Source organism: Penicillium daleae (assembly GCF_028827525.1).
Source record: "Penicillium daleae strain IBT 16125 chromosome Unknown utg000009l_segment0_segment0, whole genome shotgun sequence".
NCBI lineage: Eukaryota > Fungi > Ascomycota > Eurotiomycetes > Eurotiales > Aspergillaceae > Penicillium > Penicillium daleae.
In genome coordinates, this window is record NW_026623157.1 from 24,489 (window position 1) to 38,325 (window position 13,837).

General features: G+C 42.2%; 1 protein-coding gene across 1 annotated transcript; it reads right to left on the reverse strand.

Annotated features, from left to right (window-relative positions):
- Positions 1-10,955: 10,955 nt before the first annotated feature.
- N7458_011246 (uncharacterized protein) lies at positions 10,956-13,604 on the reverse strand (the record flags this gene model as incomplete). Its single annotated transcript, XM_056914628.1, has 10 exons — positions 10,956-11,164; positions 11,224-11,433; positions 11,560-11,960; positions 12,011-12,148; positions 12,198-12,387; positions 12,438-12,725; positions 12,793-12,948; positions 13,008-13,246; positions 13,297-13,406; positions 13,470-13,604. The coding sequence occupies 10 exons, from the start codon at positions 13,602-13,604 to the stop codon at positions 10,956-10,958; spliced, it is 2,076 nt and encodes a 691-aa protein (XP_056759382.1).
- Between the last annotated feature and the right edge of the window lie 233 nt (positions 13,605-13,837).

Consider the following 13,837-nt stretch of genomic DNA (forward strand, 5'->3'; position numbering starts at 1 on the left):
TAGATTTTATCAGCTTGACTGATAGATATCTAGATTTCTTATCTAGAAAGGTGATATAGTACTGATAGCCATCATAGGTTTTAGGGCTAATTAGCCCGCCAAGATCGCTATGAATCCTTTCGCCGATTCGATATTCAGTAGTATCGAGAGATCGTTTATTGATAGACCTATTATATTTTGATAGTAGGCATATCTCGCAGATATCTTCTATATATCTAGATATATCTTCTTTAGAGATATCTAGACCTATCTGCTTTAGAATCTTCTGTAGAGGATTAAATCCTATATGAGCTAGTCGCTCATGCTATAATTTAATAGTAGCTAGTTTACTAGCTTCTTGATCCGATTTTATGGCTAAGATAGCTTGATGTCTCTCTAGTCCTTTAGGGCAGAGAATATCTAATTTAATCTTATATAGACCTTCCTGCTTAGTAGCAGTGAATATAGTAGTCCTACTAGATATAGTAGGTAGATTAGGCCTATTAAATAGGTTAGGCCTATCTAATAGATTAGGCCTATAGATATCTTGATTACTAGAGATATCTCTAGTATAGATATAGGCCTTATCCTTATAGAAGGTAGATACCATATCTTTTAGACGATTAGTACTAAGGATATTGATACCTAATTCGGGCATATATAGGACGTTACGAAGTATATAGATATAGCTAGTATCAGATCTGACTATAGCGATACCTTCGTATCTGATTTGTATAGATTAGGCTTTACCCTATATAACAGTTTTGTTTGTAGGCCAATAGCTATAAAAGTATTCCAATTTGGTTATAGCAGAAATTGTAGCAGCAGTATCAACTATAAATTCAATATCAGATAAGATAGATCTTTCATGAATCAATTTATAGATCTCCTTTATATCAATCTGATTTTGTTGGTTACTGATATCAAATATACTATATATTTGATCAGTATATTGATCTGCTTTATAGGCCAGCTAGGTAGTATTTACCTCAGGCGATTTTATATCAATATCAATATCATCAAAATCGAGAGGGCTTTTAGTAGGGCAATCTTGATTATCTAGTATAAGATAGTCATCAGTGAATTGGCTATCTAGGCTAGATTGGCCGGTTTGCTGAGATTGATTAGATTGGTCACTAGATTGGCTAGATTGGCCAGATTGATCAGATTGGCAGATAGTAGCTATAATAGCCTTCTGCTTCTATTAAGCATCAAGAGAGTATTCTGATTTTGGATACTTCTTATTAAGATTTGGCTTAGCCTGTGAGGTAATATTCGATCTTTTAGGCTGCCAATTTAATGGTCTTTTCTCAGGATATAGATACCAGCAGTTAACGGTATCGTGTGTAGTAGTTAGGCAGTGCCCACAGAAGTGCCCATCAAAAGGTCTTTTCTTATAGGCCTTCCTAATACCACTAGGTTGGCTATTAGATAGCCAGCGCCTAGATATCTGCCTAGTAGGTTGATGCCTAGTAGGTTGGTAACTAGGTCTTCTATTTTGATAAAGATTTATATAGATATCTTCATAGTTTTCTTGATGTCCTCTAGCCTCATCAATCAGACTAGCAAAGAGTGTATTAATAGTATAGCTCTTAGGGTCTCTTCGAAGTGATTGAGTAATAGATTAGATAAAAGATCTATAGCCTTTATCTAGACTATTAAGGACCCAAGCTATAACTACCTGTTGTGGTAGGGGGATACCCTTTGAAGATAGATCCTCTACTAGGAATTTAACCTTGTTTAGGTAATCTTCGATAGTAGAGAAATCTGACGAGGTAGTATTGAATAGTTCCTTAAGAGTAAGGAACTCTGTTATGAATCCCTTAGGATTATATAGCCTTTCGAGTGTGTTCCAAGCTTTATAGGCTATATCTTCATCCTTGATATATAGTAGTGGACCTTTCGAACTATATAGCCTAATATTGGCTACTGCTTGGCGATTACTATCGTCCTTAGCAGGTTTAGAAGATAAGATAGCATCTAATATACCATCTTTGGTAAATAGTGCTTTGATCTTCAATGCCCACTCTATATAGTTCTTAGTTCCCTGAAGGGGTTCTATATATATCCTTCCAATAGAAGAGCTCATGGCTGATTGGTAGATATATATAGATATAAGAACGTTGAAGTATATAGGATAACTGACAGATATCTCTCAGGTATAGAGATATATGATTCGGATAGACGGATATATAATCCGGGTATACGGATATAACTTCGGTGATAGGTCGGATATAATTCGGTAATGTTGTCTTCCTAATTAGGAAGGTAGATCAGGGTGTTTTTAGATTGCCCAAGGTATATCTTATATAATAAATATAAGTATATAACACTCGGGCTCATAACCTATGAGCAAGTATAAGCGTATAGGAAGAATGATGGTATAGCAAACCTATAGATAGAGCTATATAGTATAGCTGGATCGTATAGAGAGGTTGATGGATTGAATAGTAGTAGGTAGGCTGTTAAGAATAAATTCAGGACTTGGATAAAGAACTATCTGCTAAGGACTTTAGGTCCTATTTATATTTGATAGATCCCCTAGTTTCGGTGGCAACTAGCAATATAGTGGTGATTTCATTATGATGATCTTGTTTTCCATAAGATTCTATGATATCATATATAGATTATCATAGAATTCCTTACGGCTCTATCTATATCCGATAGCACCTCCCGGGAAATCTGCTCGCACCTCCCAAGGCCTGATTTCGGCCTGATTTCGGCCTGATTTCTGCCGTATCCCCCTGATTCCTGCCAAGGCCGTCAGAACTGTTTAATACGAATTCAACTACGCATCTCTTTTTTATTCACACATATAACCCTCCTCCCCTTCTAGCTTCTTCCTGCTAGGCTAGTCACATGACCTATCTATACCTTGATTTTCTGGCCAAATCGCCACTTACTAATCGCCCTTGCCCGTCTCTCCCTATCCTTTTCCTCTATCATCAATCTCTTTGCCTTGTGACCGCGAGCCCTACGCCCTTGCCGAAGTTTCTTCTCCCACTTAGAAGGCATTCGCCTTGTCGATGTATTAGGCCTCTTTGAAGGTAGTAGTACTACGGTTCCTATGGTTTTATCTATAGAAATATAGGTACCTTGGCTTCGCTTTGTCCCAAACTTCCGACCTGTGGTATTCTATGTTCCCTATCTTCGCCAACGCTTAACAGTCTCTAGTAACTTCGGCCGCCTAATCCCTTTTACACGATTCGGTTCTTTAATACGAAGCCCTCTTCCTGCCTTCCGATTTACCTGATTTGCCTAGTTTGCCTGATTTGCCTGATTCGTCCGAAGATTTGGAAGGTATAGCTAGTGTTGTTGGTCGAAATGAGATTGGAGAAGAGGATTGCCCTTTTCGAAGAGATCTTTGATCACATGATTGTATAGAAGACCAAGTGAGCGCGATTGGTATTAGGTATAAGGGGGTAGTGGCTTATCTGCTCGAAGATATTCACCCCAGGCGTTGTGTATCCTTCGAATTGCGCTTAGGGAGACCTAGCTAAGGATATCGCGGAATAATAGGACTTAGAGAGAGACAGGCTTACGATAGATTTGGGATTGAATTGAGTAGAAAGCCTGCTAATTTGTATAAGAAACGACTCGAGAGACTCCCTGTATTACTGCAAGAATATCGCCGGTTAAGGTTCGAAGTTCTTGCTTAATCTTTGCGTAGGCACCTTCCACGCGAGAGGAAGTAAGCTCATCGTAATAGAGAATTCCGTCAAGATAGCAACGTATAAAGCGCTTTGCCCTCTCTCTAAACCACTGCTTTTCAATATATTCAACTGCTGATTGGTAGATTAGATCGCTTAGACCTTCTAGAAAAGAGGCCTTTCTAGCTTCTATCCTATCTTCTATCCCTTCTAGGACAATCTGCATAAATTTAGCCTTCGTATTTCGCTATAATCGGATGGTTTTCGTCTGAACTTCCTAATTCGGAAGGTCCTGTAAGAGTAATTGCTTTGAAATTAACGGCCGAACGCGGGTCTTAATATTCTTCATAATATGCTAGAGACAAAGTAGGCTCTGGCTATCCTTAAAGACTCGTCTATATGTATTTAAAAGAGAGTCTGCGTCGTCGGAAAAGAGGATACGCGGGGCTTGAATCTTTGCCTGTATAAGCTGTGTTTGAAGAGTCTGAAGTGTCTATGTATACGACGATTCTTGCTTATTATTGACAAAGCCAAGAGCCATATAGAAGTTCTTTCGAGTTGAAACTTGTCCGATAATATTGATTAATAGTATATTATACCTAATTTAGAAGTTAGCCTAATTAATCAATCGATTAATTAATCTCTATCTTACCGATTAGTCTTGTATATAGCATCTATCTATAGTAAATTCGGATAGATTCGGAGGAATATAAGGCCTATCTTCGAGATAAAGAGGATTCTGATTGGTCGCTGCGAATCATCTAATTCGTAGTATATAATCCAACCAGGTAGGCTCTCTATTATAGCTTCAATTGAAGAGCGCCTACGTAGGAAAATATGTCTTGCCTGGGCGCGGAGGTTTTGGAGATCTTTTAAGTTGAGAAGACTTCCCTCGGACTTCAAAATCAGCTAAATCCCTATAGGTTTTAGGCCTTTTAAGAAGTAATCAAGGAGTCGCTCTGCCTTCTCAGCTCTCTCTTCCTGCCTTAGGATCACAAGAAGGTGTTTCGGTGTTGGTCCGTGATTATGTATCCTACATCTTATAATAGCCACGTATTTGACCGGATTAACGTTCTTCCTATCCTTCCGCCGACAGATTTGGATTTTGAATGGGCAATTCGTCCCAATCTTAATAACCTCTCGCGATTTAGCCTTACTAGCTACTGAGGGACCCTTCTTGGTAGGATCAGGCCAGAGAGAGTAATGTAGGTCAACCTTCTTAGTATCCGATCTCCTTATTACTAGGGCATAACCGTGTTGTGCAGCAAATCCCTGTAAATCCTTCTTCGTAATCTCAGGTAACGTGTAGGTTTTACCCTCGGTAGGCGGTAGGGGAGGAGGATTAGCAGGAGGATTAGTAGATTGAACGGAATCTACCGCCAAAAGATGAGTAACCTCGGCCTCTATAGTAGGTAATAGGGAAAAGGGGGGGAGGGGGTGGGGATAGAGGAAGTGAATAACCTTAGTAGGGAAAAAAGGGGGGGGGATAGACGAAGCGAATAGCCTTAGTAAGAAGAAGAAAGGGCCTAGGTTATAGGTCACGTGACTAGCCTAGCAGGAAGAAGCTAGAAGGGGAGGAGGGTTATATGTGTGAATAAAAAAGAGATGCGTGGTTGAATTCGTATTAAACAGTTCTGACGGCCTTGGCAGGAATCAGGGGATACGGCAGAAATCAGGCCGAAATCAGGCCGAAATCAGGCCTCGGGAGGTGCGAGTAGATTTCCCGGGAGGTGCTAACAGCGTCACCTATTTTAAATAGTGATTATAAAATCCGATTATATATAAAAGGATATATATATTATAAGTAGGTAAAGAAAGACTATTATAAGAGAAATAGAGGTCGGCTAATTAGACTAAAAGAAGAGTATAATCAGGTATACTAAAGAAATCTACTTATAAATTAAAAGAGATATTAAACTTATTTAATTTAGATAGGAAAATAGGTAGAATTTATAATATAAGGTATATAGTAAATATCACGTAAAGGAATCAAGAATATCCGAGGTTATCTTAGAGTATTAAGTAGTCTCCGGCTAATATAGGTAGTTTAATACGAGATTGTTAAGGATTAATATAAATTAATATAGTAGATATAGAGGTATTTCTTCCAGGGAAAAGATAGCAGCGGCTTAGTTATCTACGGGAAGATCCTATATAAGTTAATACACCCCCTTAGCTCTCGATATAAGACGAAAACAAGAGTAAATTAAGAGCTAAATAAGATAAAAGGTAAGATCTAGGACAAGAGGGATACTTCTATACCTAGTTACCTAACGAATTTATAGTATTTTTTGCTTAGCAATCGTTTTATAAGACTATCTACTAGTATTTCAGTCGTCTTAACCTATTTAACTATTAACTACTTAGCCTAAACTTCTTGCCGAATCTAAAGCTAATAAATATCTACGTAGCGTAGTTTAGTCTAAAATACTAATTTCTCGCGATTTAGTAGGTTAACAGTTTGCTTATTATCGTAATCTAGCAAATCAGATTACTTAGTATCGAATTAGATAAATAAAAATAGCTACTTTGTCTAATATAGCTACCTAGTAGTGTAGCTAATTGTAAGCAGTTCGGCTTCTATTATTAATATAGTAATCGTCTTCTACTTACAAGATCTCTAATTAATTAGCCTACCGAATAGGTAGAAAAGAAATCCTTTAGAGCTTTTTCTGTTATAATTATTAGTAAAGCTCGTATCGGATAAAATAGTGAAGATCTAGCTATTTAGTTAGCTATCCCTAAAGCAGATTGCTAGGTATCTTATTCCGTATAGGTAGGAGATAAGATAATTAGTAGTAGCTAGATACTTCTCGTTATACTAAGTAAGCGATTAAGCTAGTAGCTAATTAGCGAATACGGTATCTAGTCATTGGTGCCACGTAACTGTCAAATAACGAAGAAGAATATCTGCCAGAGCCAGCTAAAAGCGTACGAACTAGTAAACATTGTGGCGAAGGAGGACTACCGGGATCATCAGAAAAATGCGATTGATTGATTAAGGAAACAAGTGAGGAAATGAGGGAAGGGGGCAGGTTGACCTGTCCCTGGGCGGTGTAGCCAAGTGCCCGAGCTCCCATGGAACCCAAACGTTACCCACATATTACATACAAACTCAATAGAAAGGTGGGACGCCTATGGGCGAATCCCATGTCACTAATGAATGACTTTTCTTGACAATATCAGTGCCTTTGTCACCTTTTCTAGTCTCTGCTGTGTCTCATAGCAGTAGCTCTTCTCGGATCCCATGGAGGACTTCTTTGTGCGCCTGCGGATTGTATGTGAGGTGCCTGAGGCCCTCAGGCGATAATACTGGAGTTATAATTAGAGGTTTTTTAAGCGAGCCTACCGTAACACAGACTTGACTTGTCATGCTACGTGAAATGGCATTAGATTGTTTGAATTCGAATTAAAATGGTCCACACAGGGTCATTGAACAATTGAAGGGGGTTAAGCCAAAAATGTATCCAATCAGAATTCGCAAATTTAGGATTTATTTTCCGGTGATCAAGTCGAAAGAATAGGGTCAAACCGAGTTCGAAAACGTTCGAAAACTACTGTATCGGAAAGCTGAGTCTTTAGCTACGGCAGCCTCTCAGATCAAGATAGGCAATTAGTCGTCTGCTAGGCAAGACGATTAGTCGGTATTAGTTAATAAACTGATTGACTAGTTCGGTTAGGGTAGGTCTCCTTAGGCCCTGAAGGATCGTGTTGTACTAGAAGGTATAGAAGCCTTGATCGCTATGTTGAATCGTCTCTAGGAAATCGTATACTAGAGATAGTGGGTCTTGGAAGTAGGCAATTCCGGCTTTCTCGCCTTCTGATTAGCTGATTAGCTATTTCTGGCCCTATATAGCAAGATGAGACGATTTGGATAGCGGTGTTTGTCGTTTAATCGCATCCTAGTCGCGTAGGGTTTAGCGGTTCTTTGATTAGTCTGATAGAGTAAATATAGCACGTAGCTTAGCAATCGCTTCGCGTACTATTAACCTATTAATAATCTGTCTCCCTTCTAGCGTAAGGGAGGATCGAATTCCTTGCTTGAGGATCTCGATGGATCGTATATATCGTAGATAGTCAGATCTGGCTGACTTATATTTGCTAAGCAAGATTCGATAGATAGCTAATTAGTTGGAGGTAAGATCAATGAGTCTGATTTGCTTATTAGGAAGATCAGATGTAAACGTATTCGTAGGTTTCTTGATTGTATTAGATAGATACGGCTTGGTTGGTTCCTGTATCGGTATAGCAGGAGTAGGCAGGTCTAGATCAATATATTTCCACACACTATTCGCTAGTGTATGATCTTTGATAGCTGTAATCCACGGGATCTAATGCGCGTGGCATTTTAGAGGATAATTGAGCTAGGTAGCTCGTAGATCGGATGAATCCATCACTTTTAAGACGAAAGTGAGAGATAGATAAGAGGAAAGTAAGAGGCCTTAGCAGAGGCTCGGGCTCATAACTATTGGAATTGCGTATGGTGTATAAAACCTTGGTAGAAATCGTTCGTGCGCACTAATCTTAGTGCCACGATTATGGAAGAGAGACGAATCAGGATAGATCACAATCGACTGATCAGACAGAAGAATCAAGCAGTGGAAGGTTGATTCAGATGGTCTACTATGTCCGGTGATTCTTCCTGGGATAAAAAAGATATCAAACTTGTTCATTCTAACTAGGAAGCAGAGTGCAATTTATAACATAAGGAACATAGCAAATATCACATGAGAAAATCAAGAACATTCGAGGTCATTTTGGAGTGTTGAACATTCCTTTGCCTAGTCGGGCAATGTTGACACGATCGTTGAAGATCAGAATCTAGGGGTAAACAAGATTGGGTTTTCCTAGCGGTAAGCAAGATAGGAATGCTTAGTAAGCAGGCAGGATTCAAGATGCATATCTGGCCTATAGGCCATATATGCCGATAGAACTTTTGAAAATTTCAAGTAAATCGTACGAGGGAAATTATGGGCTTTCAGGGTAGGAAAATAGAGAGCTTTGGGGGTGGTGGGTCCAAATTCTGCCTATATATAAGGTGTCTACACCGCCGGGCTTTGAGGCCCAAAGCCCTAGGTCCCTTGGGTTAGGCATAGCTTAATTTGCTTGTCTGAAGCACGTTCGTGAGATACGTTTTCGATAGGTGAGAACATTATTATACGGAAAAGGAATATTAGTGGCAGTGCCTTACTCGAGTCTAACCTAATTCAGATTAGCTTACATCAAGTATGTGATACTACGTGGGACTCACAGAGTTTACGATTTGTCCACGTGTCTTTCAGGAGCTACTGTTAAAGGGCACAGTGAGGATTCTCCAACTCCGCTGCTATCAACTTCAGGCTACTGGGCAAAGCTGGTTCTTAGGATCCACCTAGCAGTAGAGATAAGGACGTAGAGGACAACAGTGGGAGTGAATCAAATCAGCGGGGTTCAGTGGTACAATGCCGGGTAATCTAACGCAAGTCACTAAGCCACTATCCTGATCAGGAAGTGGGAATAAGGTGATATACGATATATTCTCAGCATACCTTGGCAAAGAGCTACATCGGATTTTCAACTCCAAGTGATCTTGGCAAAATATTACCTAGTTGTTGGAGGTCTTTATCACCCGCAAAGCGTGGGTGCGAGTACCTATTACTTCTTGAGGCTGAAATAATCTGTTCTTATTGGCTCTTAGACTTTTCGGGTATTCATGCATCTAAGTAAGGCAGGCAGGTAACAGACTCATCTAAGGTGCCCATATCATTTTTATAAGAAAAGCTTCTCACATACTCTTAGATATTCTCTCTGTGTCATTTAGCTGATTTACACCGAACACACTGGCTTTCTTTCCCGAAAGACCTAATACGGGCTAGGCCCAGATCGCCTTCAGAACGCCAGTGAATGCCCGTTGTAGAGACCGATCGATAGCCATTTGAGGGTTAGCGCCGTTCTAAGTGGGCCAACGCAATAGAAAACCTCCACCGTCTTAGCAGCCGGAGCAGTATCGCCTCATCTAGATCCTTCCTAGCAGCCCTACGGTTATACATCTCGCAGAAGCATTATTGAATAATACTGTATAACTCGCACTAATACAGTCTCTAGATGTTTTCCTACACTTTGCATAATTAGCTAAAATGCGCCGACGTGACTGAGCTTGCCTGGTTTGAGAAGCTAAACACGCCGTCGTAGATTTATTTCAAAGTAAACATAATTGCTCACCCACGCACCATGATCATACCCTTGGGTTTAAACACTTTGTGATTTTGCTTTTCCATTAGAAAAGCATCGCCTAGAGTTCAGTGGATAGTAGAGGAAAGATAGATTCAACGGTGAAATCGACAATTTGGCTGGCTAGGATGAGTGGGGCGGGTAGACAACCCAAAGAGCCGTTGAAGCGGGTACCTTCCAACGGACCAAGATTTCACCGTGAATAGCCGAAGCACCAGCGCCCCGGGATAATGAAAAATAGGATACTCACCGGTTAGTGGACTAATAAGTTAAGGGTGGTGAAAAGAGAGGGTGGTGAAAAGAGAGGGTGGTGAAAATGCTGAGTTATAAGTGACGCTTCAATGTTTGCATAGTTGATGGGAGTTGATTGTAGGTACAAGAGGCTAGTAGCCAGGTAGACATATATACATGCACGTGCTCCCGTCCCCGTGACTATCTCAGTGACCGCGATATTCAACAGGGTGGTGAAAAGAGAGGCTGGTGAAAAGAGAGGTTGGTGAACACAGACTGTGTAGAGAAGGATATATCGTATAGCTTCGCTGCTGCGCGTAGAGATTTGACGTGACCTTTTTGAATAGGATAGAGTGCTAATAGGATATTGCCCTCCTGGTTGACTAGCTTTCGCGCGGATTCAGTACGTTTCGGTGGCATGGTAGGTTGTTAAAGGACGAGTGTATGAAAAGAAACGCGATTTTGGGGTAGGTGACTCGCTCGGTGGTGAATTACGTTAGATGTTATGATTACTAATAATGTCTTGGCAAAGTTACAAATGTTGGCCCTGCGAATACGAATATTCGTAGAGATTTGCAAATTACGAATGCGAATGCGAATACCTCAATCCTACGGATTTGTTTTCGTGCCGACCCCTAATGTCATGCAAACCACATTATTTGAGGGGAATTGTCAAAACTATGTGCTGTCAGCCGTCTATGCTGTAACATGGGCCGATTCCGCCATTCGATACCTCCATGCCCTCTGATCCAAAACATGGAGCGATCCAACTCGATAACCGTTCGGCCGATCAGATAGATACCTCTTTGCCCTCTAATGTACAACACGGACCGATTCCGCCAGTCATCCCTCGACTGGAGGTGGATACGGTGGAATCGTGACAAATCATCCAGGGAAATGAAAGATGTCATGCTCTGGGCGCACTCCAAGATTCGTCAATATTGGCAACTGAGAGCCAGACGCAACATCAACCGTCCCTGGAGCAAGACTCAACGATGCCTCCGAGCTGAACAAGCCCGGGTTGACAAATTGCCACGCCCACGCGCTGGATGGGGATAGTGAGAATGATGCTGGTGCGAATCCGGCTACATTTGCTGCACGTTGATTTGTCAGTCATATGAGGTGGTATCAAGAAATAGATGGGCATTGTTACCATCAAAATCAATTGCAGTGATAAGCCTCGTCAACGTATCTCGACAGCGCATGACGGTTTCACTGCCCTTGTTCAACCCACGTAGGACCTCCATAGCTGTCTCAAGCAGACCTCGCAATTCAGACACGGAAAAGGTAGATAATTGTCCGGAGTATGCGGGGATTCTTTTTATCAGAAGGATTCCCAAGACCGCGAGGGAGGAGTTGAAAGCTGCGACGTAGTTAGTACTAATCAAACACATCATGAGAACCAGGGTATGCATACTATAATAACAAGAAAACCACCAAGCCCCAAGCAGATTCTGATCATTCCTGGAACCAGCCAAAATATTCTTACTGGTTTGTAGGATATCGCCACACGTGCGGACCAAATCCGCCAGCAAAACAGCACCTGAATTACGCAGCCATTCCGACTGATGTTCGTTCGAGGCTGTCATACCCGGCAAATCGAGGAATTGACTGAGGACTGGGCGTAGAATAAGTATTCTCGCACCGAGGAAGCGGAGAGAGAGTAGGACGCGGAGTCTCGTGGTTCCGACCGTCAAAGGGACATCATCCAGCGTGTCCTGGGAGGTTATTATTTGTAAACAGGATGGGAGACTATCCTGCCACTGGGCTAGTTCCCAGCGCAGTTTGGAGATCTGGTTAAGGCTTTCACTCATGGGGAGACGGGTGCGAAGCCCAAGATTTTGGTCATAGAGACGTTCTAGGGCGTCGCCCATGATGTGAGTAATAGACCTATCAAAATTAGTCAAGGCTGCAGAAATCTTCGAGGAAAATTTGCTTACATCATAGCATCAAAATAAGCCAGGCTGGATACGGTAACACCACTGGGCACATTGCTGAATGGTAGATAGGGGCTGGCCTCGAATCTCACATGGGACAAGGGAATCAAAGGGGGCCGACCGTAAGTCACGCTCAGAAACCTGATCATCATTAGTATACTTCGTCAGATACGGAATTACAGACACATACCGATCATTCATAACACACCAATACCATGATCTCCTGCGCACTTCCCGATCGGTTTGTGACATGCTCTTCGAGTCCACGACATGAAGACCAAGTTGGTATGCCCCTTTCACAGCCAGGCCATGTAACGTCCAGGCAAGCGATGAGGATGTAGTTCCTTCAAGATACGCCTCCATCAAAAGGAATAATTGTACTAAGCATGTCAATGTGGGTTGAACGCAAGACATTGAATGTGTGCCATACCCATTTCCAATGAAAGACGCCCTAAGATATCTGATTTCACCAATTCCATCGCCCGCTCAAAATACATACTGGCCCTCGTGGCCCTTTCAATATTCGGTGAAGTCGCCGTCATGACATTTGTCGCGAGAGCGAACACGACATTCAGAGTCCCCAGCCAGGATCTCCGAACACTCCGAGTCCCGTCAATCTGTAGTGTCCTGTACGTGTCTCGGAACGAGCCTTCATAGATGCAGGGAATCATCAGATTGACGGTGGTAAAAAACAAATGCAACAAAGCGTCTGCTTCCACTTGAGGGGGGAAGCGCGAAGGGATCCACGCGAACTCTTCCCTGAGACTCATTTAGACTGCTGATACCCGATGGTCTTCTCAGGAATGCATCGAAGCGGTCATCGTTTGATTGGCCAACTTCGGTGGAAACATCCATGCTTGAGAGAGGTGAATTGTCGGCCGGATTGGCCGGATAACCAACGGCATGAATGAAACGCAAGAAGGCCACATTAGATGAAGCGCCTTTCGAATCGTTAGACAGGGTCCCATGAAATAATTTGCAGTGATAAATTGAACTGTACCAAAATATTCTTCTTCGTCAGCCCCATCTTTGAGTGCCACGGCGCCCATACCATCCACTCCATCGTCTTGATCCAACGGCCCTTTCATTTCCGGACTACGTCGGGATCCATGGTTCCCTTGCATTGTGGGAGAGGTGGCTGTATGCATTTCAGGGCTATCGAATTGCTTGTCTGGCCCAGATAGCCGCAACCTTTTTTCTATTGCCTGTAATCGCTGCTCGAGCAGACTCTCCTCTTGCCTATACGGATGAGTTTAGATCGTGTAGACATCCTGAACAGATTGACTCACCGCTCACTGCTGCCGGGGTTAGTTATTGCTACAGGCTGGCTGTGCGGCTGCTCATATCGGCACTCCGTGTCCATATCTTCACATGTCGAACACGGTCGTGCCCCATCGCACTGCGATATTGAAGAATTCAGCCATCAACTACAAAATATATGAATGCCGATTGTATAACATACGCGAGACTTGCGGACCCGACAGGACCGACATGCCACAGATACTCTCTTGCGTTTCCGACCCTGTGTTTTTGTCGGTCGAATGTGATCGGAACCACCCACCAACGGGGTCGAAGACTGAGGACGCTGGTCTGCCATGGGATAATTGTGAGAAGAACTCTCGTCCGAGGGAAACCTCAGAAAAATATGCGACCTCGGGAGTTGCACTAGTGAAAGACCCAGGGTCCGCTTCTGACCAATCACTGGGTGAGCAGTTCGGTTGCAAAAACTGGGGGATTCCGTATCCTGGAAGCGGGGGAACTACGGAAGTTGGTAGGGAGGTTCGGGTCAAAACCTGAGAACCAATGATATATCTCACCGCTTTAGGTGCC